At 42.6% G+C, this 25,945-nt stretch overlaps 1 protein-coding gene across 1 annotated transcript in view; it reads left to right on the top strand.

Moving 5' to 3' along the window:
* The window catches only part of LOC132382073 (solute carrier family 25 member 35-like), a 36,366-nt gene extending 10,920 nt beyond the window's left edge, over nt 1-25,446 (top strand). The window contains exons 2-5 of the mRNA XM_059951930.1: nt 7,352-7,417; nt 17,463-17,615; nt 20,423-20,557; nt 22,134-25,446. Of these exons, the coding sequence (XP_059807913.1) occupies nt 7,352-7,417; nt 17,463-17,615; nt 20,423-20,557; nt 22,134-22,316 (537 nt within the window). The 3' untranslated portion in view covers nt 22,317-25,446. The remainder of the gene's footprint in view (nt 1-7,351; nt 7,418-17,462; nt 17,616-20,422; nt 20,558-22,133) is intronic.
* Nucleotides 25,447-25,945: the final 499 nt, after the last annotated feature.

Below are 25,945 nucleotides of genomic sequence, written 5' to 3'. Positions count from 1 at the left end.
ATTTCTTAATTGCCATTGTAATTGCTTTGATTATTTCCTGTAATCTTTTCTCCTTTGTTGCACACTCCCTGCTGTTCATTAGTGCTGGTGAACGCTCCTTACCCCATCATTGTTATGTCCCTTGTGTCATTATTAATTTATGATGTTGCATTATCTCTCCAAAATCTTGCTATTTGGAGACAGAACATTCCCACCCACGTGACCCTGCAAGGCTTTTTTTCTCGTCAGGGCAGCGGTTAAATTTTTGTTTTCCTTTAAGACGTATCTCCAAGCTGTTAATTTTCTCACACACACACACACTTGTGCTATGGGTTGGAGTAGATTATATAGAACGCAAGCCAATAGAGAAGAAAATTCTGTAGGTTCTGGTCAATACCTGAACTTCCTTGGGGCACTTGTTGGCACTGGACCAAGATCATACAGATCTGAGCTTCTGTTAAACCCCTTGAATGTGACGGATTTTCACACTCTAGAAAAAATATCCAGGGTTTCTGCTCTAGATCACCCATCCCCAGTTCCCCCACTGAAAGTTAAACTCTTCTCATGTTTCCAGCTGGGTACAGGTATCGATTATAACCACCCTGTTGATGCCAAACTCTGCCATCTTCATCAGGGATGATCCCTGGGCATGTCTAGTCCGGTGGTATTTATCCCCCCGTCGTCCATCCTTTCTGATTGGTTAGTCCTCATCCAATCAGGTTTCTGCTCCCACCTTGTTTACAATCGAATCCCAGTTCTTACTTAGAGTGAGACCTTTGTCTTTGTTAAAATCCTTTTCCTTTAGTGTAATTTCAATGGCTTCCTTTACCAGGCCGTCCCAAAAGCCATTGGTGTGGCACAGCAGTTTTGTGCCATCCTCTGGTCATTGTGAATGCAATGAGCTGCTACTGCCGATTTTTCCGGGTAACCCAAACAGATACACCTCCCTTGCTCCTTGATGCAGGTTTCCGCCGTCTGGCCGATATACCCTGCTCCACATTCACAGGGAATCCTGTAAACACCAACTGACCTGACTCCCAGGTCATCGTTGACCTGCATAAGCTGTGATTTGAGCTTCCTTACAGGATTGTGGATGGCATTAATCCGGTATTTCTTCAGGACCCTGACGATCCTTCGAGAAACCGTGGAAATACAGGGAAGACAGGCTGTAGTGCTGGGTTCCTCTTCATTGTTCGGTTTCCTGGTTTTTCCAGCAGGGACGGACTATGGGCATATAAATGCCCCCAGACTGGACATGCCCTGGCGTCATCCCTGATGAAGATGGCAGCGTTTGGCATCGAAACATCAGTTATAATCGATACCTGTACCCAGCTGGAAGCCCGAGAAGAGCTTATTTGTCATAAACACTGGGAAAATGCTTGATCCTTTTCCCCACTGGAAGTTGCTTTTGTGGGTGAGATCAATGTTAATTTCACCTGTCGAACAGCAACAGGTATCCAGGACTACACGAGGAGAATGGCTGGCTCTCCAGAAATGTGTGACTATAAGGGCCAGAGCCTTCAGAAGCAGAAAGAAGAAATCTGATACAGTGCTCAATTACACCAGTTTGCACCTTCTAATAATACCTACACAAACTGTTAACTGGCTCCTGTGTTTGTCATTTGTTGTAGTGAGGTGTGAGTGCTATGGCTTTCTAGGTTAATTTAAGACTGATTGTTCTTGGGTCCAGGTAAATCAGTTACAACCTTAACTGGACGGTGGTATTTGTTTGAGGAGTCTAGTCTGTCTGATAAGGAATGACTGGTTCTTTGTCTCACTGACAAAGTTCACATCAACCATTAAGCTTCCAATTCCATTAATCCCATTCGGTCCACATTCCCCTTGGCTTCTACCACCCAGCTAGACATTAGGGACAATTTACAGTGGCCAATTATCCTACCACCATCAGCACGTGGGAGGAAACTGGAACATAGGGAGGAGACCCATGCAAGCTCCAAACGGGCTAGGATTGAACTCTCATCTCCTACCTCTGAATTGCTTATCCAGTAAGACTGTAAATCCAGCTTGTTAAATTACTGTTCAGGAAGAATTAGTTCAAGCGAATTTTGCTCATGTTACCTGATACTCAGCATTTTACGCATCCTGATTGTGGGATATCAAGGTTCAGGCCTTGTGCCCACTGGTCCATCTTTTTTTAATTATATATAACAATAACAATGGGTGGTGGGGTGGAGATACGTGGAGAAAGGAGGTGTAAGGCGCTCCTTCCCTGCGCTAGCCTGCAGGCCACCCTTGGGCAAGGTGGATGGTCGTATGAGCCTCTGGAGCATATCACAGGACCACTGACACCGACCGGGCAGTCAATCTCTGAAGAGTATCGATAATGGCTAGAGTCACCAGTCTTGTAAAGACGCTGCCCAGATGAAGGCAATAACAAACCACTGCTGTAGAAAATTTGCCAAGAACAATCATGGTCAAGACCACGTCATACGACACGGCACATAACGATGATGAGTAACAAGGCTTCAGGCTTGTTAGACCCACTAAGTCGACGTAATGTTGTTACAAGAGGATGTTGTGATGGGCCTCGAACCGGATAATTTTAAACGAACGTGTGGGAATTCTGCCCTGAGTCACTGAGGCAAGGGCTTTTTGATTGGATCTTGGAAAATAAACAGAGAGTTTCTTTGCCAACCGCAGCAAAATAACTAAATGGATTCTGCAGCTACATAATTAAACGGCGTTTTGAGTTTCATTCTGAACAACAGAGCCAGGTGTCATTATTGTCAGTCTCGGCTCGTTTGGAGAAAATACTATTATTGCTTGAGGAAGGACGTGCTGTTAGTTGTGACAGGGAGGGAGGGAATGTTGCAAACCCACAGTGCTCGAGCTGCAGTAGAGTCATGCAGCAGGGAAACAGGCCTTTCTGCCCATCAAGTCCATGACAACCACCAAGCACCCATCTCGCAAATCCAACTCCACTCGTACTCTCCCCACATTTTTGTCAGCAGGCCCCAGTTTCTGCCACTCACCTGCATAATTTACAGTGGCCAATTCACCACCCAACCCACACGTCTAATGTTGTGGGATCCTGATGGAGGCTGTGTCCTGATGACCCCTCTTTATCTCCCTCCACGGATGCTGCTTGACCGGCTGAGTGTCTCCAGCATTTTGTGTGTGTTGCTCAGGATTTCCAGCGCCTGCAGAATCTCTTCTGTCTCTGTGCTTGTTGCATCTTTCCTGCTGACAGTGAAGCTTCCTGGGGGACATCACTCGGAGAGTTCGGCCTTTGACGGAGGCTGAGGTTTCGAAGTCCACAAAGCAAGCCAAAGGTGCACTCGTAAATGTGTTATCCTACTGATGTTGCTGTTACACCGTGTTTCAGCATAGTTGGAAGGATGGTTCTAGTTCAAGTTTATTGTCACCAGACTACGTCTGCAACCGAACGAAAAGACGTTCCTCCGGATCGTGGTGCACCCACAAACATATAACACTCAATGCGTAAACCAAATATTACCATAAATAATAAAATATAATTGAAAAGGCATGCAGATCGGGTGCAGTATCTGGTAAACAGCAGGCTGATCTAGTGACAAGGCCTCAGCCTGAGGGGAGGAGTTTTTACTCAGTCCTGATTCTTCTGTATCTCCTTCCTGACGGAGGTGGTGGCTTGGGATTGTGGGGATTCTGCACATTGCTCTGGGGCCTTCGTCTGCAACACTCCTGGTTAATATCACAAGTGGGCGGGAGGGGGTTTTAACTACCCTCTGCAGGGTCTTGCCGTCCGATGCCTTGTAGCCTCCGTCACACGCAATGATGCAGCCAGACAGGAAGCTCTCAATGGTGCCCCTGTAGGAAGTTGTCAGAGTGGAGCCTGGCACACCACGATCTCCTCGGAAAGTGCAGACGGTGGAAGGAGGAGCTGCGGGTCCAGGTCAGGTTGTCCATTATGTGCACACCAAGGAACTTAAGATCCAACTTGCTTCCATCAGCTGCTGAATCAAATCAAAAAAGTTACATCTACATAGGACATCCCAAACCTTTCTAAGTGAGCTACCTTTTGGAATGTAGTCGCTGTCAAATGCAGGAAATGCAACCACCAGCTTGTGACAGACTGCCACACTGAGCAGGGGGAAAGTGCCCTGATTGTCTCTTTTGAAGGATGCAATCCCCATGCCCATCTTCCTGATACAGTGAGATTGTTTTGCTGCACCTGGGAGAACAGGCTGAATCTCTGTTCAACATCTCGTTCGAAAGACAGCACCAGTGATTCTTCTGCATATCGGACATGGAAACGCAACTAGGACGCACACTGTGACTCAGTGCGTTACCCTCGGAGATACAATGGTCACGCTACGTGAGCAGCCCTCACAACAGATGCCAGACAGTGATCCGTGCTGGGCTTCACGGAGAAGCCACGTGTGTCCTGGATCACCCCAGTCATTGTTCCTGATGAAAGCTGGTGTCCTTTCGATTGAAGTGGTACAACGTAGTTTTCACCTTGTCGCTCTGAGGGCGCAGTTTCCACGCCGAGTAAATCAAGGTAGCAATCAGTGTGTGTCCTGGAAACGTCTTCGTGTTGTGCTCGCTGTTTCAGATGAATTTGATGGCCTGGCTTTCGCTGAGTTGGATGGGCATCTTAGTCAGCATAAGGCAGTTGGGCCGAAATGAGTGTTAAAGGATGAAGGAGATGCTTCAACCCATTTAGTAGATTCTGACCCAATGTAAATACAATCCCAGTTCATCCCACTTCCCTGCGTTTCCTGCAGAACCAGTATACAAAAACTACAAATGAATCTGCCGCCACCACTACTGCAAGGAGCGCACTGCGGACCGTGACCACACGACAGTTAAAAAAAAACCTTTGCCAGTTCCTTTCCTCCTCAGTCCCCTAGTTCTTGACCCCTCTGCCAGTGGCAACACTCTGGTTGTGAACGCTCCTGTCGGGTTCCGCGCACAATCTGGTGGGGAGACCGGGCTGGCAGCTGTTCCCGAGTCTCCAGTGTGCAGCCGCTTACCATCTTCTTTGAAGGTTCCCACACGCCGGAGATTTAAATAACCCCTGGTGTCACGTGGAGTGCAAGAGCTGTTCCAGTGACGCTGCAGAGGAAAACAACAGCTGCTTCTCCTCAGGCCCTGCGTCTCGAGGTGACTTTGAAAGGTGCCGTGGGGACAGAGTCGCACACTTACTATGTGGAAGGAGGCCATTTGGCACGTCAGGCCTGTACCAGCTCTACGCAAGATCAGTTTAGCTAGTATATTGCTGCAAATTCTTCCCTCGCAGATCGGCACCCAGACCCACTTTGAGCACCACAGCTGAATCTGCTCACTACATTCTGGACCCGAATCACTCCCAGTGCTGCCCAATTTCCCACAATGCAGTTCTCGTCCCTTTGGTAATCCCTTTATTCCACTCTCAGTGGCCACTTTATTAGGAACCTCCTGTATGTTCACGGTCTTCTGCTGCCGTAGCCCATCCACTGCAAAGTTCAACATGCTGCGAATCCAGAGATGCTTCTCTGCACACCACTGTTGTACCGCCTGATTATTTGAGTTATTGCTGCCTTCCTATCAACTTGAAACAGTCTGGCCTCTGTCGTTAACAAGGCGGTTCCCCCCACAGAACTGCCACTCACTGGATTTTTTTTTTGTTTTGTTTTTCACACCATTCTCTAGAGACTGTTGTGTGTGAAAATCCCAGATCAGCAGCTTCTGAGATACTCGAACCACCCCGTATGGCACCAGCAATCATTTCATGGTCAAAGTCACTTAGATCACATTTCTTCCCCATCGTGATGTTTGGCCTGAGCAACAGCTGGACCTCTTGACCATGTCTGCATGCTTTTATGCATTGAGTTGCTGCCGTATGATTGGCTGATTAGATACTTGCGTTAACAAGGTGTACCTCACAAAGTGGTCACTGAGTGTCTGTTCCCTACTCCTGAACTTCTTTGCAATGGGATAGCTCCTATCTACTCAACTGCATCCTTCACAATTTTAGATATTTCCATCAGATCTTGTCTCTGTACCAAAGAGGACAATACCATGCCTGAAGCTCCTCATCTATAAATGATTTTCAAACTACCTTCTACTCCTCCCCTACAGCTTTTGCATTTTCATAAAGTGCTGCACCCGAAACAAGATACAATGCTTGACCTGTGACCAGACTAGTGTCTTATAAACACTTTCCTGTTCAGGGACTTTGGTCTGCTCTTGACAAAACTCAAAAAACCCGAATCTTCATTCAACTTCTACTGTCACAATGCTGGGGTTAGTTGTAGAATTGTAGAATCATGTAGAATTGAATCCACAAGCCTCTCAGAGGCCAGTCCTGGGAGCTAACTATTGTCCATTCAGGGATGGTCACCTCCTCAAAAATGGTTGAGATGATTGGTCATGATGGTCTTCCTCTTGTAACTAGGTTATTGGGCTACGGATGATCCTCACGTTCATTGCTGGCAATCGATTCCATTAATTTACACTGAATGTAACAGTGCACAGGGAACGTCAGCTTGAAGGTGACATATTGTATTATCGGTGGCCATTTTCCAGTCACCTGCAACCCCTGCTTGGTGCTGCCTGTTGTCTAAGTGCTTACTAGCTTATTACTGAAGACCATTTCAAGGTCCCCACCCTCCTGGGGAGCAGTCAGGAGCTGAAAGCTGTCGGTCAGTGGACAGAAAAGGTGTGGAGGAGGTTCTTGAGACTCAGTAACTCACTCAAAGTGGAACACGCACCTTATTTTGTAAGCCTGGTCTTTAACTCACGTAATAATTTAGAGGAGATTTGATAGAGGCCAAGAGCCTTTCTCCCCCTGAGGTCGGGTGGGACTACAACCTGAGGTCAAGGATTAAGGGGAACACAAGAGGAAACTTCTTGACGCAGAGGGTTTTGAGAGTGTGGAATGAACTGACAGAATAAATGGTGCCTGTGGGCTCGATTTCAACGTTTAAGTGAAGTTTGGATAGATAAATGGATGGTAGGGGTATGGTCTGGTGCAGGTCAATGGGAGTAGGTAGTTTAAATGGTTTAGCATGGACTAGATGGGCTGAAGGGCCGTGTTTCTGTGCTGTGCTTCTCTATGACTCTAATTCTCTAATCTAAGTAGTAGTGAAACTTGTTTCAATTTACTGATTAGTGGTTATAAACAGATAACAGAATGCAGGGAAATGCATATCTAAGTCACGGGTGTTGATGAAGCAGTCCAAAGATCCTTCGGTGGGACAGTCATTCACCCTTCACTTAAATACTCATGGGTTTACTCAATCAACACATGGGAATGCTGGGCAGAAAAGGCATTTCAGCAATTGGACTGTCTGATTCTTTATTCTCTAACCTCTGCTGATTTCTGAAATGTGTTCCCCACAGTCCATATACCGTTTGTGAATGAATGTATTCTGTCTCTTCCCAGGTAAAGACACACCTGCAGGCCCAGTCTGCAGCAGTCATCGCTGTGGGGCACCAGCATAACCATCAGGTACGTGCTGTTTGGACAGAGAGGCTTACGTCCTTCTGTAAAAGGGAACTGCGTTATCTTTGAATTGCTTTGAAAACAATGGTGTACCACTTAAATCAAAAGAGCATCAGCTTTCATCGTGAATGATCCAGGAGATGAGTTGTTCAGCCCTCGTTACATGCACATGCAGTTCAACACTTTGTGAAAATGCAGGAAGTTTGAAGTTAATAACTCATCTCCTTCTACCTTAGGCCACGTACTTATCAATCACCCCTGTTGTGGACCACTTTTACAAAGAAGGGATCCGTATGCTCCACAACTGCCGGACTAAGTGTGTAAATGGAGGAGGGGACTATGTTGAAAAATAAATGTGCTAGGTTTTCTAAAATTGACTTCTTCTACCTTGGGCCACGAACTTATCAAACACCCCTTTTGTGTGTTTTTGTGTGTGTGTGTGTGTATATATATATGTGTGTATGTGTCATTGCTTTTTTCTCTATGTTTATTTATTATGTATTGCATTGTATTGCTGCCATAAAGTTAACAAATTTCACGACATATGCCCATGATATTAAACCTGATTCTGAACCCAAGGCACGGAGAGAAAGTCTATCATTTTCCAGCCAGTTCCTTTTCTCTCAAATGCTGAAGGTAACAAGACCATAAGACATAAGAGGCAAATTAAGCCTTTCGGCCCTTTGAGTCTGCTCCGCCATTCCATCGAGGTTGATCTATTATCCCTCTCCACCCCCTTCTCCCAATAACCTTTGATGCCCTTACTAATCAAGAGCCCATCAACTTCCCCAGTTACTTGACCTCCACAGCCATGTGTGGCAGTGAATTCCACAAATTCACCACCCTCAGGCTAAAGCAATTTCTCCTCATCTCTGTTTCAAAGGCATGTCTTTCTATTCTGAGTCTGTGTTCCCCTGGCACCTCCCAAATGCCAGTACGGCAGATGTTGGCCCAGCCCAGACTTTGCAATTCAGTTGTTTGTTCTCTGAGAGAAATGAGAGAAAGTAAACGGATGCCTTTATGGACTGGATCTGCAGCAGCCTCGAGTTTTTTTACTTTCCACCAGGATCGCTCACTCCATGATTCCTCCCACTAATCTCCCTCCTGGCTTCCTCAGCATGGCCCCAAACCTCCCTTCCAGGTGAGGCAACACTTGTGAATCTGTTGGGTCCGCCTATTGTATCAGTGCTCCTGATGTGCTCTCCTCTACACTGGCGAGACTCAACGTAAACTGGGGGACCACCTTGTCACACATCTCCACTCCATCCTCCAGTAGCAGGATTTCCCAGTGCCCAACCAGTTTAACTCCTAACCCCATTTCCGGCCCAACATGTTGGGCCAAGGCTCCTCTCCTACAACCATGAGGCCACTCTTAGGGTGGAGGAGCAACATCTCATATTCCATCTAGGTAGCCTCCAACCTGATGGCATGAAAATCAATCTCTCCTGGTAATTTTTTTCACCTTTTCTTTTCCCCTCTCCCTTTCTTCTTCTTCTTCTGTTCCCCCTTCCGGCCTCATAGGTCTTCTCCTCACCTGCCTATCACCTCCCATCTGGTGCCCCCCCTTCCTCCCATAGCTCACTATCCTCTCCTATCAGATTCTTTCTTCTCCAGCCCTTTACCCTTCCCTCCCACCTGGCTTCACCTATCACTATCTAGCTAGTCCTCATTCCTCGCCCCCAACCTTTTTCACTCTGGCATTGTCCCCCTCGCTTTCTAGTCCTGATGGAAGGTCTTGGCCCGAAATGCTACCTGACCTCCAGCATTTTGTGTGAGTGTGTGTGTGTGTCTGTGGACTTCCAGCTCCTGCAGAATCTCTTGTGCTGGTGTTTATGCTACCACTTGTTCTGAGAGAGGATAATGTGCTGACTCTGTGCTCCTCCTGTCACAGATAGCTTGCTGTTCTGTTGGGAGCTGGCCCACGAACGATCCACAGTAAAGGTCAATAATAGTGATTCAGTTAGTTATTAACTGCAGTCAAAGCTGACAGATCAAGGGAAGGGTGGCCAAGTCTGGCTTGACGTGAAATGATGACAGTTTGCATTTTCCATTCTGAGGTTTAATCCTGACACTGAACATTTCATCACGACTCGGAATTATTCAGTAACTGAGGGGAGAGCAGGGGAATTGGACACTGGTTCCTATCACTGTGGAATCACAACTGTACAGAAGCACCCTTAGTTTGATCAATGTCAGGTTAAACTGGTTAGGTCAACAGATTAAGCTTGCCAGATTCAGTAGTGACTAGATTTCCCGATGTCACAACAATATGTTTTCTCAGGATCACTCCTCCCCCAGAAACTCTCCCCTCCTTTATCAATCACTCCTTCCTCGGAGACTCCAAACTAGATATGTGCTCCCAAAGGTTAATTTATTATCAAATGATGTCCACAGTGCACAGCTCTGAGATCCATCTTCTCTAGATTCTGATCTTTCGTGGCGAAATGAAGAAAACCACGGAGGTCGTGCAAAGAAAATGTCAATCCCACCCCCCACCCACTCAAAAAAAAACCAACAAGAAAATCAACCACCAAATCCCCTCCCCTCGCACAAAAAAACTAACAAATCACATCACGTGGCAACAAGAAAGAATGGGTGAAAACGCAGAGTATAAAAAACCATAAGACTGGGGGTGGAGTTTCAAGATGGCAACGTAAACATCTGCCTTTTAGGCGCTCTTTATTTTTTCAACTATAATCACCCTTTAATCAAATCTTTTCGAATTTAATCATATGAGTTGATACTTTCGATTAACTTTTTTTTTCCTAAAACTATATTTGATCTAATTCTGTCAAACTTAAAAAGGCTACAAGCAAGAAATCGTCTAAGGAGCCTTTATCTATCGACGCAATTTCTAATCTTCTGGACGTTAAACTGGATACTAAACTTGCAAGTTTGGAAAGCAAGCTGGAAAGTAAAATGGAAAGTAAAGCAACTAGTTTGGAAAGTAAACTGGCAAGTTTGGAAAACACGCTTACCACGAAAATGTCTGAACTTGAAGGAGTTGTTAGATCGCTTGATAATAAGCTTCAATCGCAGGCATCGGATATTCAGCGGCATGAAGATAAGTTTACGACTCTTGAAAAATTAATTTGTGAAAAAGTACGTACAATTGAAGCGCTGGACAAGAAGATACAATCGACTGTTAAAACAGTAGATCAGTATAAGTTTAAAATTACTGATCTCGAAAACCGATCTCGCAGACAGAACTTGCGAATCATCGGGTTTCCCGAAAAAGTTGAGTCCGGTGATTTAACTGAATTTTTCTCTAAATTATTGTGGGAAATTTTCGGTAGTGAAGGTTTGCAAGCTAAACCTGTTATCGACCGCGCTCACAGAGTTGCGAGGTTTTCAGCTACGAGTGTTAAACCATGAGCGGTGATTGTTCGCCTTCATTATCCTCGGGAGAAAGAGCTTTTAATTCGATTAGCTCGTAAAAAAGATATGATTTCTCACAATAGCAACACATTTCGAATTGTTGAAGATTATTCGTTCGAAGTAATGAGAGCGAGAATCGCTTTTAAACCAGTGATGGCAGAGATTCACTCGATTGGACTTAAACAAGCTTTAATGTATCCAGCGAAGCTTAGAATTACGCTGAACGACAACAGTCAGCAATTTTTTAACACTCCGGAAGAAGCGAAGAAATTTGTTGAAGAATATCGATCTTCTAGTGCAACCTGAATTATGTGTTACGTTGAAGATTTTTCGGAGAGAGGATGCCATTTCATTTTAAGTTTTAACCTATGAAGCTGGGTTATAACTTCTTATCCTGATCTACGGGTCTGGTTTTTTTTTACTATCATCATTGTTTATAGATGCTCTTTTTAATTTTTATAATATCTTTTTTTTTCTTTTTTCTGTTTTGGATATATACGTTTATATTTTGTAATAATGATTTACTTTTTTTTTCAAGATGTCGTTTCTTTTTCCCGTAAGACTTTGTTTTCTGTAAGCATTTATTTGTTTGCCTGCACTTAGAAATGGGACGAATGTTTTGGACTTTTTGGTCTTTTTTTTTATATGTTGTAGTGTCTTTGATAACTTTTTTTAAATTAAATTTCTTTTAATAGGTTGCTGAACTTACATTTGTATTTTGTAATATGGCTTTTCAAAATGTCGTTTCTTCTTCCCATAAGCCTTTGCTTATGAAACGTCATTTTTCTTGTATTTGAATATGGATTTTTTTTAAAGGTATATTACACTTTTAAATTTTAATGTTTATACTTTTTTATTAATGTTTGTTTGTTTTATTATATTAGTTTTTTCATTCTGACTGATATATATATATATTTTTTGCAACCCTATATTTAAATCTGGGTGTTACATAGTTTTTTTAAAATCTTTTTATGGAGCTGCCATCTTGAAATGGGGGTAATGTTAGTATTAGATTATGCGCCTGCCGCTTGGCTTTCTTTCAAAGGGTGGGGGGAGGGGGGAAGGATCTTTCTTCACGCTTTTGATTTTTATTTTTTTGCTTTTAGTCTATGGGCCGACTTTAAGTTATTAATATTGTTGAGGTGTCATGTTCTCCGGTTGCTCCTGAATCAATTTTCCTTCTTCCTGAATTATGGGTTATGTGTCTTTGTAACCTTTTATGATATACACAACAAATATTGGCATGATGGATAAATCTATTAACTTTATTTCTTGGAATACTAATAGTTTAAATCATCCGATTAAACGTAAAAAAATATTTAAAGTATTCCATAGATTGAACACTAATATTATTTTTGCACAGGAGACCCATATTAGGAGGGAGGATAATCAGCGTTTTTTTAGGTTCTGGAAGGGTCAACAATTTCACTCGAATTGTACCGCCAAAATTAGGGGTGTGTCTATTTTTATAGACCCCTCAATTTCGTTTACACATCAAGAAATTATTTCTGATCCACAGGGCAGATTTTTGTTGATAACTGGTTCACTTTTTAGTCGAAAAGTGGTTCTAGTTAATATTTATGCTCCAAACTTTGACTGCCCTGAATTTTTTAAACGTTTATTTACTTCCCTTCCTAATCTAAATGAAAATATGTTGATAATGGGTGGAGATTTTAATTGTTGTTTGAATCCTTCGATGGATAGATCTAAACCTATCCGTACTCTTCCGAATAGATCAGCCTTACTTATTAATTCTTTTATGGTTGATTCGGGAATCACTGAAATATGGCAGTTTTTGAACCCTAAAGATAAAGAATTTTCATTTTTTTCACATGTATATCATAGCTATTCTAGAATTGACTATTTTCTTATTGATCATCGGTTATTAACGGATGTTATTGATTGTAAATATGATTCTATTACTATTTTGGATCATGCACCTTTGAAGTTATCTATTAAGATTTCGGACTTTTCCAATAATATTAGATCTTGGAGACTTAACGCTACTTTGCTTCAAGACCCAGAATTTATCACCTACATAAAACAGCAAATTGACTTGTTTTTCTCAACAAACTATACTGAAGAAATCGACAGAGGAATACTTTGGGATTTTTTAAGGCTTTTATCCGTGGACAAATTATCTCATATTCCATTGGTAAAAGAAAACAAAGATATTTAGATATTGCTTTATTAGTGGATAAAATTAAGGAAATTGATAAGATTTATTCTGTGACTCCTACCAAAGAACTTTATAAAAAGAGAGTTGAGCTTCAAATGGAACATAGTTTACTGTTATCTTCTTCAATTGAAAATCAATTAATTAGGACCAGGGCTCAGTTCTATATTCACAGTGATCGAACTGGTAAACTGTTAGCTAATCAATTAAAAGCTATTTCGACTAGGCGACAAATTATTAAAATTTGTAAACAAGACGGTAATTTAACTACTGATCATAAAGAAATCAATAATACTTTTCAAGATTTTTATAAATCTTTATATCAATCAGAATTTGATGGTGACCTGTCCATGATGGATAATTTTTTTAACAATTTGAATATTCCTAAACTGATAGATGAAGATCGTAGCTTGTTAGATGCTCCTATCTCTATGCCCGAAATAGGAGAGGCTATCTCATCAATGAATTCAGGGAAAGCTCCTGGCCCTGATGGTTATATTGTAGAATTTTTTAAAACTTTTTCTTCTTTGCTTTCCCCTTGGTTATGTGAAATCTTTAATGATGCGTTTGCTAAGAAGAGATTACCTCAATCTTTTTATGAAGCTACTATCTCTCTAATTCTTAAAAAAGATAAAGATCCTACTTTATGTGCATCTTATCGCCCTATATCATTATTAAATGTAGATTCTAAGATTTTTACAAAAATTTTAGCCATTAGATTAGAAAAGGTACTATCACAGATTATTTCAGTAGATCAATGGTTTTATTAGGAATCGGTATTCCTTTTTTAATGTTAGAAAATTGATTAATATAATTTATACTTCATCACCCACAATCCCAGAATGTGTTATCTCATTAGATGCTGAAAAAGCTTTTGATAGAGTTGAATGGACATACTTATTTAATACATTGAGAAATTTTAATTTTAGTCCCAACTTCATATCATGGATTAAATTAATATATTATAAACCTGTTGCTTCTGTTCTTACAAATAATTATAGATCCTCTTTTTTTCAATTATCTCGTACGAGACAAGGTTGTCCCTTAAGTCCTTTATTATTTAATATCGCATTAGAACCTTTAGCCATTGCTATTCGTGAATCTCCTAATATTTTTGGTATTACCCGTAATGAGAAATTATACAAATTATCACTTTATGCTGATGACTTGCTGTTATATATTTCTGAACCTGACAGGTCTATTCCCGCTATTTTATTCTTGTTGGCTCAATTTGGTAGCTTTTCTGGTTATAAACTAAACTTGGATAAGAGTGAATTATTTCCCTTAAACGCACAAACTTTATTGAATGACAGGATACCATTTAAAGTTGTTACTGATAACTTTACCTATTTAGGTATAAAAATTACCAAGAAATATAAAGATTTATTTAGACTGAATTTTTTACCTATGCTTCATCAAATTCAACAACTTACTACAAGATGGTCTCCCTTATTCTTATCATTAATTGGTCGGATTAATGCTATTAAAATGATGATTTTACCGAAATTCTTATACTTATTTCAAGCCTTACCAATTTTTATTCCCAAATCTTTTTTCGACAACATTGATTCAAAAATTTCCTCATTTGTGTGGCAAAATAAAAACCCCAGGTTAAGTAAAAAACAATTACAAAAATCTAAAAAAGATGGTGGTTTAGCTTTACCTAATTTTAGATTTTATTATTGGGCAAATAATATTCGTAACTTAATGTATTGGAAATTAGATTTGGATTCACCACTGCGCCCGCAGTGGGTAAATTTGGAATGTAACGAGGTAAAGGGATATTCTCTATTCTCTGTTCTTGGTTCTTTTCTTCCTGCTGATTTAGTTAAATTCAATAAACAGATATCTAATCCTGTTATCAAACATACATTACGAATTTGGTTTCAATTTCATAAGTTTTTTACTCTGAAAAACTTTGTTCTTGATAGCCCTATCTTACTTAATTTTTTTTTCAAACCTTCCTGGACAGATCAAGCTTTTAGCATATGGAAAAGGAAAGGTATAAAATGTTTTCATTATCTTTTTTTTTGAAGATACTTTGATGTCCTTTGACCAACTTTCCAACAAATTTAAATTACCTAAATCTAATTTTTTCAGATATCTACAAATCAGAAATTTCTTACATAAAGTTTTACCATCTTTTCCCAATTCAACTTCAGTGGATTTCTCAGATTTGATTTTTACCTGAAACCCTTGTCAGAAGGGATTAGTAGCTTTTATTTATAATATGATTATGAAGATACAACCAGAAATATCAGATAGAATTAAACAAGAATGGGAAAAAGAACTTCGATATAATATTTCAACTGATAAATGGGAAAAAATTTTACAAATGGTTAATTGCTCTTCTATATGTGCTAAACATGCTTTAATACAATTTAAAATTGTACATAGAGCTTATATGTCTAAAGATAAGCTTGTTCGATTTTACTCTTATATTAACCCTCAATGTGACAGGTGTCATCTAGAAGTGGCTTCATTGACCCACATGTTTTGGTCATGTCCCACTTTACATAACTATTGGAAGGATATATTTGTTACCATTTCTTCTATTTGGAATATCGATTTACAACCTCATTTCATTACTGCAATTTTTGGTATACCAAATGAGGATGGTATTCAGTTTTCCTCTTCAATCAGACGAATGATTGCTTTTGTAACATTAATGGCCAGAAGGTCTATATTACAAAACTGGAAAGAAGTAAATCCTCCTACCACGTCTCAGTGGCTTTCTCAAACTATTTCATATCTAAGTTTAGAAAAAATCAGAAGCACTATTTTTGACCCATCAGTCAAATTTGAAGAAACTTGGGGACCGTTTATTCGACATTTTCATATGAATTAATCTGACCTTTTCCAGACCTTCTTTCTGCTTATTCTTGTTCAGGTATGGAGTTCCAGAGTTTTTTTTGACACTATCACATACTTATAAACTGTTACTATTGCCCATGTTAGTTTAGTTTAGTGCTTTTTTTTTATCAATATAAATTTCCTTTTACTTATTTTTAATTTTTTCTTTTTTGACAATTATTTTTGTTTTTTTTTCATATGTAGTTATACAGACTTGATTGATTAATGTACTTTTTTCTGTTGATGTTTAATAGGATATTATTATCCTATTATCAATGTAATTTCGTCTATTGTATTCATAACCTATTCATTATTATGTTATGTTTTTCTTTATATATATATGAAACTTAATAAAAAGATTGAAAAAGAAAAGAAAGAAAGAAAAACCATAAGACTGAAAAGTGCACAGACCACAGTTCAAATCCATAAACTCAGAACTGCGGTAACATCCATCGAGAGGGAGACCTCAGAAACTCAGAAACCGAATGCAGGGGCCTACCCTCTGGCAACAGTGAATGAGAGGCCTCCTTCTCCAGAAGCAGAGATCCTTCACTGTGGCAGAGTTCATGCTCTCCCCTTCATCCCCTCACCCTTCACTATCACAGGTCATAGTCACAGTTGGTAGCTTGATATCCAAGAATACATCTTGTATCAAAAGGGCAAGCAGGTAGGCCGAGGGGGAGGGTTGGCTCTGTTGGTAAAACATGAAATCAAATCCTTTGAATAGGATTGGATATGTAGAGTCCTTTGGGTAGAGTTAAGTAACTATGAGAGTGAAAAGACCCTGATTGGAGTTGCATTCAGGCCCCCGAACGGTAGCCAGGATGTAGGATATAAATTTCAACAGGAAATTGAGAAGGTTTGTAATAAGGGTAATTTCGCAATAATCATAGCGGATTTCAATATGCAGGTAGACTGGGAAGATCAGGTTCCTTCTGGATCCCAAGAGAGGGAATTTGTAGAATGTTGTAAATTAATTTTAAGTGCTTTAGAAATTGTGGAAAAAACTGACTTCCAAAACTCTTCCAGTATAGAACAAGACCAAAACATGTGTGTCAGTGTAGCTGTCTCAGTTTTACATCTATCACAGTAACTATCAACATTAGGAAAGACTTCAGACAATCTCTCCTTCGTCAAATAGTAACGATGTACAATTTTAAATTGAATCAATGAATGGCTAGCTCAAATCGAGGAAGGGTTAACCAACTTCAAGATCCGCATCTAGTCCTCCGTTATAAAAGTCAAATTAAGTTCCTTTTCCCAATCTTGTTTAATCTTAAAGAAAGGACGTTTATCCCTCTACCTCACTGCTATTTTTTTGTAATACTCATTTAATTTAACTATATTTTAAAATATATATATACTTTGTGTGTGTGTGTGTGTGTGTATATACATATATATATATATATACACACACACACACACGCACACATTGTAATTCACAGTTTTTTCTCTATTATTATGTATGGCATTTTACTGCTGCCACAAGGACACAAATTTAATGGCAAATGCCGGTGATTCTGATAATTCCCTTTCCCCATATTCTTTCCTCCCCTTCTCTCTCTCCCCCCCACACAAGAGAGTGCTATGTAAGAGTGAGGACGTGCCTGGTTTTTTTCTGAGCTTCCTGTGTTTTCACCCCAGGGTGTTGGAACTGCCTTCTTGGCGATCTACAAGCGGCAAGGGTTCCAGGGACTCTGGCGAGGGGTGAGCGGCGCTGTTCCCCGGGTGATGATTGGATCCGCAGCTCAGCTCGCCACGTTTGACTCCGCCAAGCAGCTCGTGGAAGACCAGCAGGTGAGTGTTTAGGAACCGGCCTGGTGGGATGATGCCGTTTTAATGTACAGTTAATAAGTGTGTAATGAATTTAGTGTTCAGTTCTGGTCACCTTTTTCTAGGAAGAATGTGGAGACTTTAGAAAGGCCATAGAGAAGATTTGCCGTGCTGCTGCCTGGGCTAGAGTGTAGTCTTATGAGGGTAGGTTGAACAAGCCATGGCTTTTCTCTTTGGAGCCAAGGAGGATGAGAGGTGACTTGATAAAAATGTGTAAGATAATAAGAGGCATAGACAGTGTGGGCAGCTAGTGGCTTTTTCCCAGGGGGCCAATGGCTAAATCAAAAGAGCATAATTTTAAGATGATTGGAGGAAAGTATAGGGGTGTGCCAAAGGAATGTGTTTCACATTGCGAGTGGTGGGTGTGTGGAATATGCTTCCGGGGTGGTGTTAGAGGCAGATACATTAGGGGCAATTATGAGACTCTTAGGCATATGGATGAAAGAAAAATGGAGGATTATGTGGGTGGAAAGTATTAGATTGATTTTAGAGTAGATTAAAAGGACAGCACAACCTGATGAATTGAAAGGGCTGTACTATGTTCTATGCTAATCTGGTTTTTATTACAACTGGCTTTTACTAGTGTGGAGCCCTGGGGTGTTTTGGTGTGAAAATGGGGAGGAGAAAGGGTGGGAGAAGGCTCCTCTGCCTCTTAACTAAACCCGTCGGAACAAATCTGACAGCACAATGAGGCTGAGCCATGCCATCCATTTTAACCTCAGGTTACGTGTAGAGATTGGCTCCAGTAACCTGACTACAGAGGAGAAAATCAGCTCTGGATGCTGCTTCTAATCCATGTTCAAGGACAAGAAACAGGAGAAGGAGTAGGCCATTCAGTCCCATTCAGAGCTGCACCATTCAATTTTACCTCAAGGTCACCAACTCCTACAAACGCCTATCCCTTACTTCCATAGTTCTGGACTGATCAACTGAATCCCAGTTGTCCAGGGCAGAGAATTCCAAAACTTCACCACCCCTGAATCCTTTCTTCAGTTTTAAGCAGTGACCCTTATTTTGACACTGTGATCCCAGTTCAATGCACTGTATTGAGGGGGGGAAAATCACCCTGCTAAGCTCCAGAAGAACTTTACGTATTTCCCTGGGATCACCTCTCCTTGTTCTAAACTCCTTGGACCTTCGACCTATTCTACTTAATCACACACACAAGACAAAGGAGCAGAAGTAGGCCATTCAGCCCATCAAGTCTGCTCCTCCACTCCACTATTCTCCCATCTAGTTCCAATTTCCAGCTTTTTCCACATATCCCTTGATACCCTGGCTAATTAGATACCTATCAATCTCCTCCTTAAACATCCTCAATGATCGGGCCTCCACAGCTGTATATGGGTATATGGCAACAAATTCCATAAATCCACGATCTATTAATCTCATAGATCAGTCAATCCCCATCCCAGTGTTTGATTTGGTTGCACTCTTTCTATCTCAAGTGCAAACTTTCATTAGGGGGAACCTGAGCCGTATACAATATTCCAGGTGTGACCTTATCAGTTCCCTTCATTGTAACATCTGCAGGCGCCTCTGTCACCTCTGATATGGACTATGGGACATTAAATTGATTGTGTTATAGTTACTATTCTATAGATTTGTTCATAGGGAAATGAATCTCAGGGTTGTATATACTGACGTATATGTACTTCGATAATAAAATTTACTTTAAACTTTGAACTTAAGTGCATAGAGATTCCAGAGCTGAGAACCATAGTATAAAATCAGGGGTAACTGTGCTTCTGCTGAAGCAGGAAGGTCAGAAAGTGATTTAACAGAAGTGCTAAGGGGACTGAGCCAGGCAATAATCTTGGCATCTCGTGCTGTCCTAGGCTGAATTTCCAATCCTGTTCTATTACCATTATGAAAGTGGCCAGGTAGTCAGCCTGCAGCTCTGATGACTTGCCTACCCTTTGCTTCCCCTCGACTTCTGCCAAAGCCCACTCACATGCCCTAGTTACATCCAGCCCCCGTTACTTTCCTGCCCAGCTACGCACCTTCCACCCTCGAACAGCTTCAATCTGTCCAAGTCTCCGTGGCTTGTATCAGTCCCATTGCGGGTTGAGCCAACTCCTGGATAAAGCAGCTGCCACCAGGACCTGAAACGAAGAAACAATTCACTACCACTGTTTCAGGATGTTGTACATTGATTGAATCATCAGTACTGGCCTGAGTAACCCAACTCCACCATGGTTCCATGGCACAGTCCCTTATATCAACCTGAGCTGCCTGCAGAACCCCGGTTTAAGGTCCCATTCATGAGTTGACACCTTTGATGCAAAGGAGGGGTTTGGGGGTTTGAGGTTTGCAAATTTTGTTTCTTTTTCATTTTTGTGCGAGGAGGGAGGAGTTGATGTCTTGTCTTTCAACAACTTCCATGGTTTTCCTTTGATTCATTTCTACCTGGAGAAGACAAATTTCAGAGTTGTATTCTGCACGCATACTTTGATAATAAAGTGAAGCTTTGAAGTTATTTATTGGAGAGATGTGGAGCAGCTGAAGGATACCGAGGCAACACTGCCTTGAAGGGGGAACAGTAATTTCCCAGATCTTTAGATCTTTACAAGGCGTCAGTATAACTCAAGGAGCAGATTTGAAAGTGTGCACTTGAGTTGTATTGATGTCAGTAATATTGGATTCCAACTCTCTCGTATTGTCACGTGCAGTATTGCCAATTTAGGTATTGAGGGAGTTCATTGATAATTGAATTGAATAAAGGAGAATTTGTAACTTTATCGTGTTTATTGCAATTTATTTTAATGTAGCTGTTCCACACTGGCAGCTGGTTGGCCAGCTTGCTGGGAGGGATGATGAGCAGTGTCGCCGTGGTGATCACCATGACGCCTTTTGATGTCATCAGTACCAGACTCTACAATCAACCGGTCGATGAGGTGGGCAAGGTAGGTGCCCTCCCCACAGCCTAACCACTCGGGCAGCTATGATGTAACAATGGAAGTATATCAGCTCACCCTGCCCCAGCCTCCACCCGCCCCCCAATCACCCCATCTGTCATGGCTGGCATGGGGTGAATCTGTACTTATAGAAAAGGAAGTCCGGAGGAGAAGTAAGCCACCTCCCCAATTCTTCAGCAAACGGAGCAGCCAGCAGTCCTGTCACTCGGAGAGGCAAACTACATAGTTATCTCCAGTGGTGAGACGGGGAGGCTAAATGGGCAAATAAGCCACGATCAACATTTAATACTTTGATCTATTCCTCTGTTCTGATCTCTCGATTGTTCACACTGAGCTGCAGGACTCTGGGTCTAATCCTTAACTTACTGCAATAAAACTAGTTAGCCTGAGGTCTGGAAGGGAGGGCTCCAAATTTTGATTGCCAACCAGCCTGGATGTGACTCCCGGTTGAAGTTAGGCTGTGAGTTGGTCCCATCCGTTATCCAGTAGCTTTCAGGCTGGTGGCAATGCAATGGGTCCATGGCGAGAGCTTGTTGCTGTGGCGATCACCATGACGTCTGAACGTGTCATCAGCAAGAGGCTCAAAGTTCAGGGTAAATCTATTATCAAACTATGTATATGTCACCACATACAACTCTTGAGGTTTATTTTCTTGCAGGTATTCACAGTAGAACAAAGTAATGCAATAGAGTCAGTGAAAAACTACACACCAAGACGGACAAACATCCAATATGCAAAAGACAAACTGTGCAAATAGAATTTTAAAACAATAATAATAATAATAATAAATAGGTAAATAGAACGCGAGTTGTAGAATTCTTGGAAGTGAGTCCATAGTTTTTGGGTTCAGCTGAGTGAAGTTACCCACACTGGTTCAGAGGTCTGATGGTTGAAGGGTAATGACTGTTCGTCAACCTGGTGGTGTCGGACCTAAGGCTCCTGTACCACCTTCTTGATGGCAGCAGTGTGAAGAGAGAATGCCTTGGATGGTGGGACCTCTACAACCAAACACAAATGCTGTTCCAACTCCCGGCTCTTCTTGGTATCCAGTTCAACTTTTTAGAAGTATATACTTCACAATCAACCTTAATCCTGTGTGCCAGGCTACAACTCGTTTGTTGCAATTTTCACAGGAGACGATTCTAACCCTCTTCTCCCACGGGACGGAAAGCGCCTCAGAATGGGTCAGGTTGGCCTGGTGCCTTGTTGACAGTGATTGCATGCTGACCAGCGGTGTCCAGTGCATCAGGCGTTTGACCTCCTCTTACTCATACAAGCGGGGCACTTTCTCAGGAATCCACTGTGGGTCTTTGCGGGATCAGTCTGCTGAGCTGCCTCATTGGGTGCCTGTGACCGACCCGTAGCCCCAAAGCACAGTCAGCTCTTTGTTCTCTGATTGGACACCAGTCGATGCACTCGGGCAGCCAGCCACCCTAAGGTCAAAGCCCTCTTCGTTTTATTTGAACTCTGCTACTCAGTGAGCACTAAGGGTCGGTGGGGGGGGGGGGGGGGGTGATGTCCCTTTAAGAAGGACCTGCTTGATTTTAAACTTTTTTTCTTGTAGGGAAAGCATTACAGGGGATTCTGGGACTGCTTGCTGAAGGTCTCGAGTAAAGAAGGGCTCCTGGGTCTGTACAAGGGGATCGGACCCAGCTACTTCCGCCTGGGACCGCACACGGTGTTCAGCCTGCTCCTGTGGGACGAACTGAAGAAGCTGGCTTACCCTAGCTACCAGGAGAAAATCTGAGCTCCCCCGGCAGCCGGGAGGTAAACGTACTGGGGGCGAGACTTCCTGTTATAGAAGGACAGAGGGGGCGACGTCCCCACTGGTGAGAAAGAAAAGTGTCCCCGCTCACAAGTTAAGCGGAGAGACTGTTATTATTTAACTATGCTGAAAGACAGGCCACACCACCGCTCATTTCTACTGAAGTTCCCCTCACATCAAATGCCCCAATGGATCGATCACTCTGTGGTGGTGTGAACTCAGCTCTGTGTAGTGAGAGAGTTACACTGGGTCTATTAGAAGGGCCCAGGGATAGATCTGCCCACATGTTGGTCTGGAGCAGCAGCAGAAATAACTTGGGGACGAAATCACAAAGGACAACCTTATGTTGATCTGTCCCTTCAACATGCAAAAGTCTTGCTATGTCTCTCTTGTCACTTTCCCTGCTAGACCAGGGACCCCTTCTCTCTCTCTCTCTCTCTCTCTCTAACTCAGACAGCACAGCCCACAGCTGCAGTGGAAAAATAACCCTTGTTCTTTGTGGAATCAGGGTGATCCATTCTGTCTGCTTTTTAAGCCTCACTGCTGGGCAGTCCAACTTATCTAAAAAAAAAGGTTGAACATTCAGCTACCCGATAGTGCAGAGAAGAGAAGTGGGTAGTGCAGGTATCCAGTGTCAGCACCAGGTGCCCCTTGGTCAGATTCCTCAGCAGTCCCCTGTCAAACACTGGTTAGGTCCGGTGTAAGGCAGGTTAACTGTGGCATAAGGTTCCTTCATGCTTCAAAACTCTGTGCAATTCCCCATAGAGGGTCAAGATACCGGCTCTTCACCCACTGAGTCTGCACTCAGCATTAACACCTTCTTAATGTGAAAGTCTTTTATTCTGCTCGCGTTCCCATGATCCCCTCCCCAGATCCCCCCCCATGTGCCTACACAATAGGGGCCATTTTCAGCTCACCCACCCGCGTATCTTTGGGACGTGGGAGGGAAACAGGACACCGGATAAAACACGTACGGTCACAGGAAGAACGTGGAAGCTCCACACAGACAGCACTGGAACATGGAATCAAACCCTTGTGTGATGTTTTTGAACCTATATTATCTGCCCCCCACTCAGTCTCTTTAAGTGGGATTTTGCCACTTCGTGGATGGCTCTATTCTGACTGAGCTGAGGGCAATATTAACAATCAGAGCGAGGCTGTCCAGGGCCAGATGTGGATCTAAATGACATTACCGTTCAGCGAAGGCCCCTTCTCCAGACCAATCATGAACGGAGTTCCATATAACACCGGTCTTTTCTCAACTACAAAGCCAACTAATGCAAAATGCAATTCAATTTGAGGATAAATGCACAAAGCTGTTAAATTTTTGAAGAGGCAGCGTACGTAAATGACACTACTGTCAACGTCTCGTGGGCATTGCTCCCACCTGGGATCAGAAGGTCTGGGTTTTGGTTCACAGAACAAGCAGCCCAGTGCAGCAACTAATCAACTTGAGATGCCTGACTGAAGTCAAAAGACTGAAACTTTGCAATGCTGGAGCAAGAGCTGCCGGTTGTGGAAAAACCCATGAGCTTAGCCAAAGCTGTACCAAAAAGTATGCCAGCGAGATCTCCAGTACGGTGGCTTTGCTCCCCAGGTTGCGGTCCTGAGCCACACACTGTCTGTGGCTTCCAAAGGAAAGATGCAGTCGATATGAGTTGTCGACTAACATTAAGATTGTTGCTACCCCAGTGAAGTGCCTTTCATTGTAGTCTGCACTCTGAACCTCAGCACACTCGGATAGGCTGGAACTGTCCGAAAGGATTACTCAACTGCTGCATCGTTCTGTGTCCACTTCAGCTCCAGCTGTACTACAGATCGTAGATCATATGTACCCTATAGATCACTCGAAACAAACTTGTACAATGAACATTAAGGATCACTATTGCCCCCAGCTGATGATGTCCTGTAGAACACAGTCTACACGGGGGTTTACTGCACACCCAATAAGCACTGATTATTCTAAGGATTGCTTTTGCCATCCCTACATCGTGGATTTTGTCCACACGGATCACGGTGTCCAGGGAATTACTGTAACCCTTTGTGCCTTTTACTCTTGTCTAACACTTATAAAAAGACAAAAATAAATAAGAGTTGTGAACTGCGTTGAATGATCTGAATTGTTACAATTGTGGTAATGAGGGTTTTAAAACTGAGCCAACGCGATGAGATCACAGCCGGTCACAAAACGGGCCGCGTTTATAATTAGAGTCACTGACAGTGTGCGTGAACCCAGCAGAAGAGCGGGGGGAGGCTTGGGCGTGGTGGAGGTGATGGGTGATTGTGGTGGTTTGTTCTCTGGAGTAGCAGCAGTCCGCTGGTGGAACTCAGAAGGCCGGGCAGCATCTGTGGCCAGGAGTTCCTTTCCACACATTTCTCCCACCCAAGACTCGAGGGGCCGAATGGTCTACTTCTGCACCTATTGTCTATTGTCTAACCCAAAGATGCTGCTGAGTTTCTCTTAACAGATTGTTTGTTGGAACTGCTGTCTCTCGTGTCTCTGACTTGAACTCTGGTCTCCTTTGGACCGATCAGCAGCAAGATGGGGGAGAAGCTAAACTCTCCAGCTGGGTTTGGATCTAATAGGTACACTTTCTCTCTCAGTCCCATTTTAACAGACCTTCCCTTCTGCTGCCTTTGTGAACTCACCAGAAACCACAGATCATGACAAGCAGCTGTGCTACGTAGACCATATATTAAGAGCACAAGGCAGGGCAGTAGGGTTAGGCCATTCAGCCCATCAAGTCTGCTCCACCAGTTGATCACAGTTAGTTTATTATCCTTCTCACCTACCATTCTTCTGCCTTCCCCCTGTAACCTTTGACACCGTAACCAGAATAAGGAATGGAAAAGAGGGAAGGGGGTTCAACGCTCACCTGCTGTAGTTTCACATCAATGAAGATGGGGATATTTTGGATGGGCCTGAAGTCACACCTGGGCCAGATATTGTTAACTACTGTTCATAAATCTCAAACAAAACATCAAAATGTAACCAACGATGAACTGACAAGATTGCTCCAAATTATAAGCCAAAACTTATGAAAACAAGTCCTAATTTTGGATTTGAGCATTGTAAATGAAGCAATAAAAGTACATTTCCTTTTAGCTTGCATCACGATTTGAGACAACTGCCTTGGCAAAACTAATCTGGGGAACAACACGTGTGTCTTTTCTAATCCTTTGAAGGTATGTGGTGTCACCAGTGAGGCCAGCCCTGACCTTGAGTAGCTACTGGTGAGGCAGGATTTTGAAGTGCTGTGCACATTGTGGTGAAGGGCTCTTTGTGGCAAAGAGGAGGCAAATGCAGGCAGTACGCAGGGAGACGTGAAGGTGGTGGCATTTCCATGTCCGTGACCCGCTTTTCCTTCCCGTTGCCATAAGATGGTCATGGATATTGGCGGCTTGGGTTGAGGCATTTGACGTTGAGGTGCTCGCTGAGCCGGGCAATTAGCTTGCAGACATCTCATCACGATATTGTTTATTCGAAGTCAACGCCATCTTCGAAACGCGAGCCAATAGAATTCAAAGGTCAGCCGAAGGGATAGCCAATCAGGACCGAGGCAAGTGAACGAAGGGCAAGTGTTTCCAGAGAGAAACACCAACAACCGCGC

The sequence above is a fragment of the Hypanus sabinus genome, chromosome 27 (genome assembly GCF_030144855.1).
Source record: "Hypanus sabinus isolate sHypSab1 chromosome 27, sHypSab1.hap1, whole genome shotgun sequence".
In the NCBI taxonomy this organism is placed as follows: Eukaryota; Metazoa; Chordata; class Chondrichthyes; order Myliobatiformes; family Dasyatidae; genus Hypanus; species Hypanus sabinus.
This window is presented reverse-complemented; position numbering and strand designations above follow the sequence as displayed.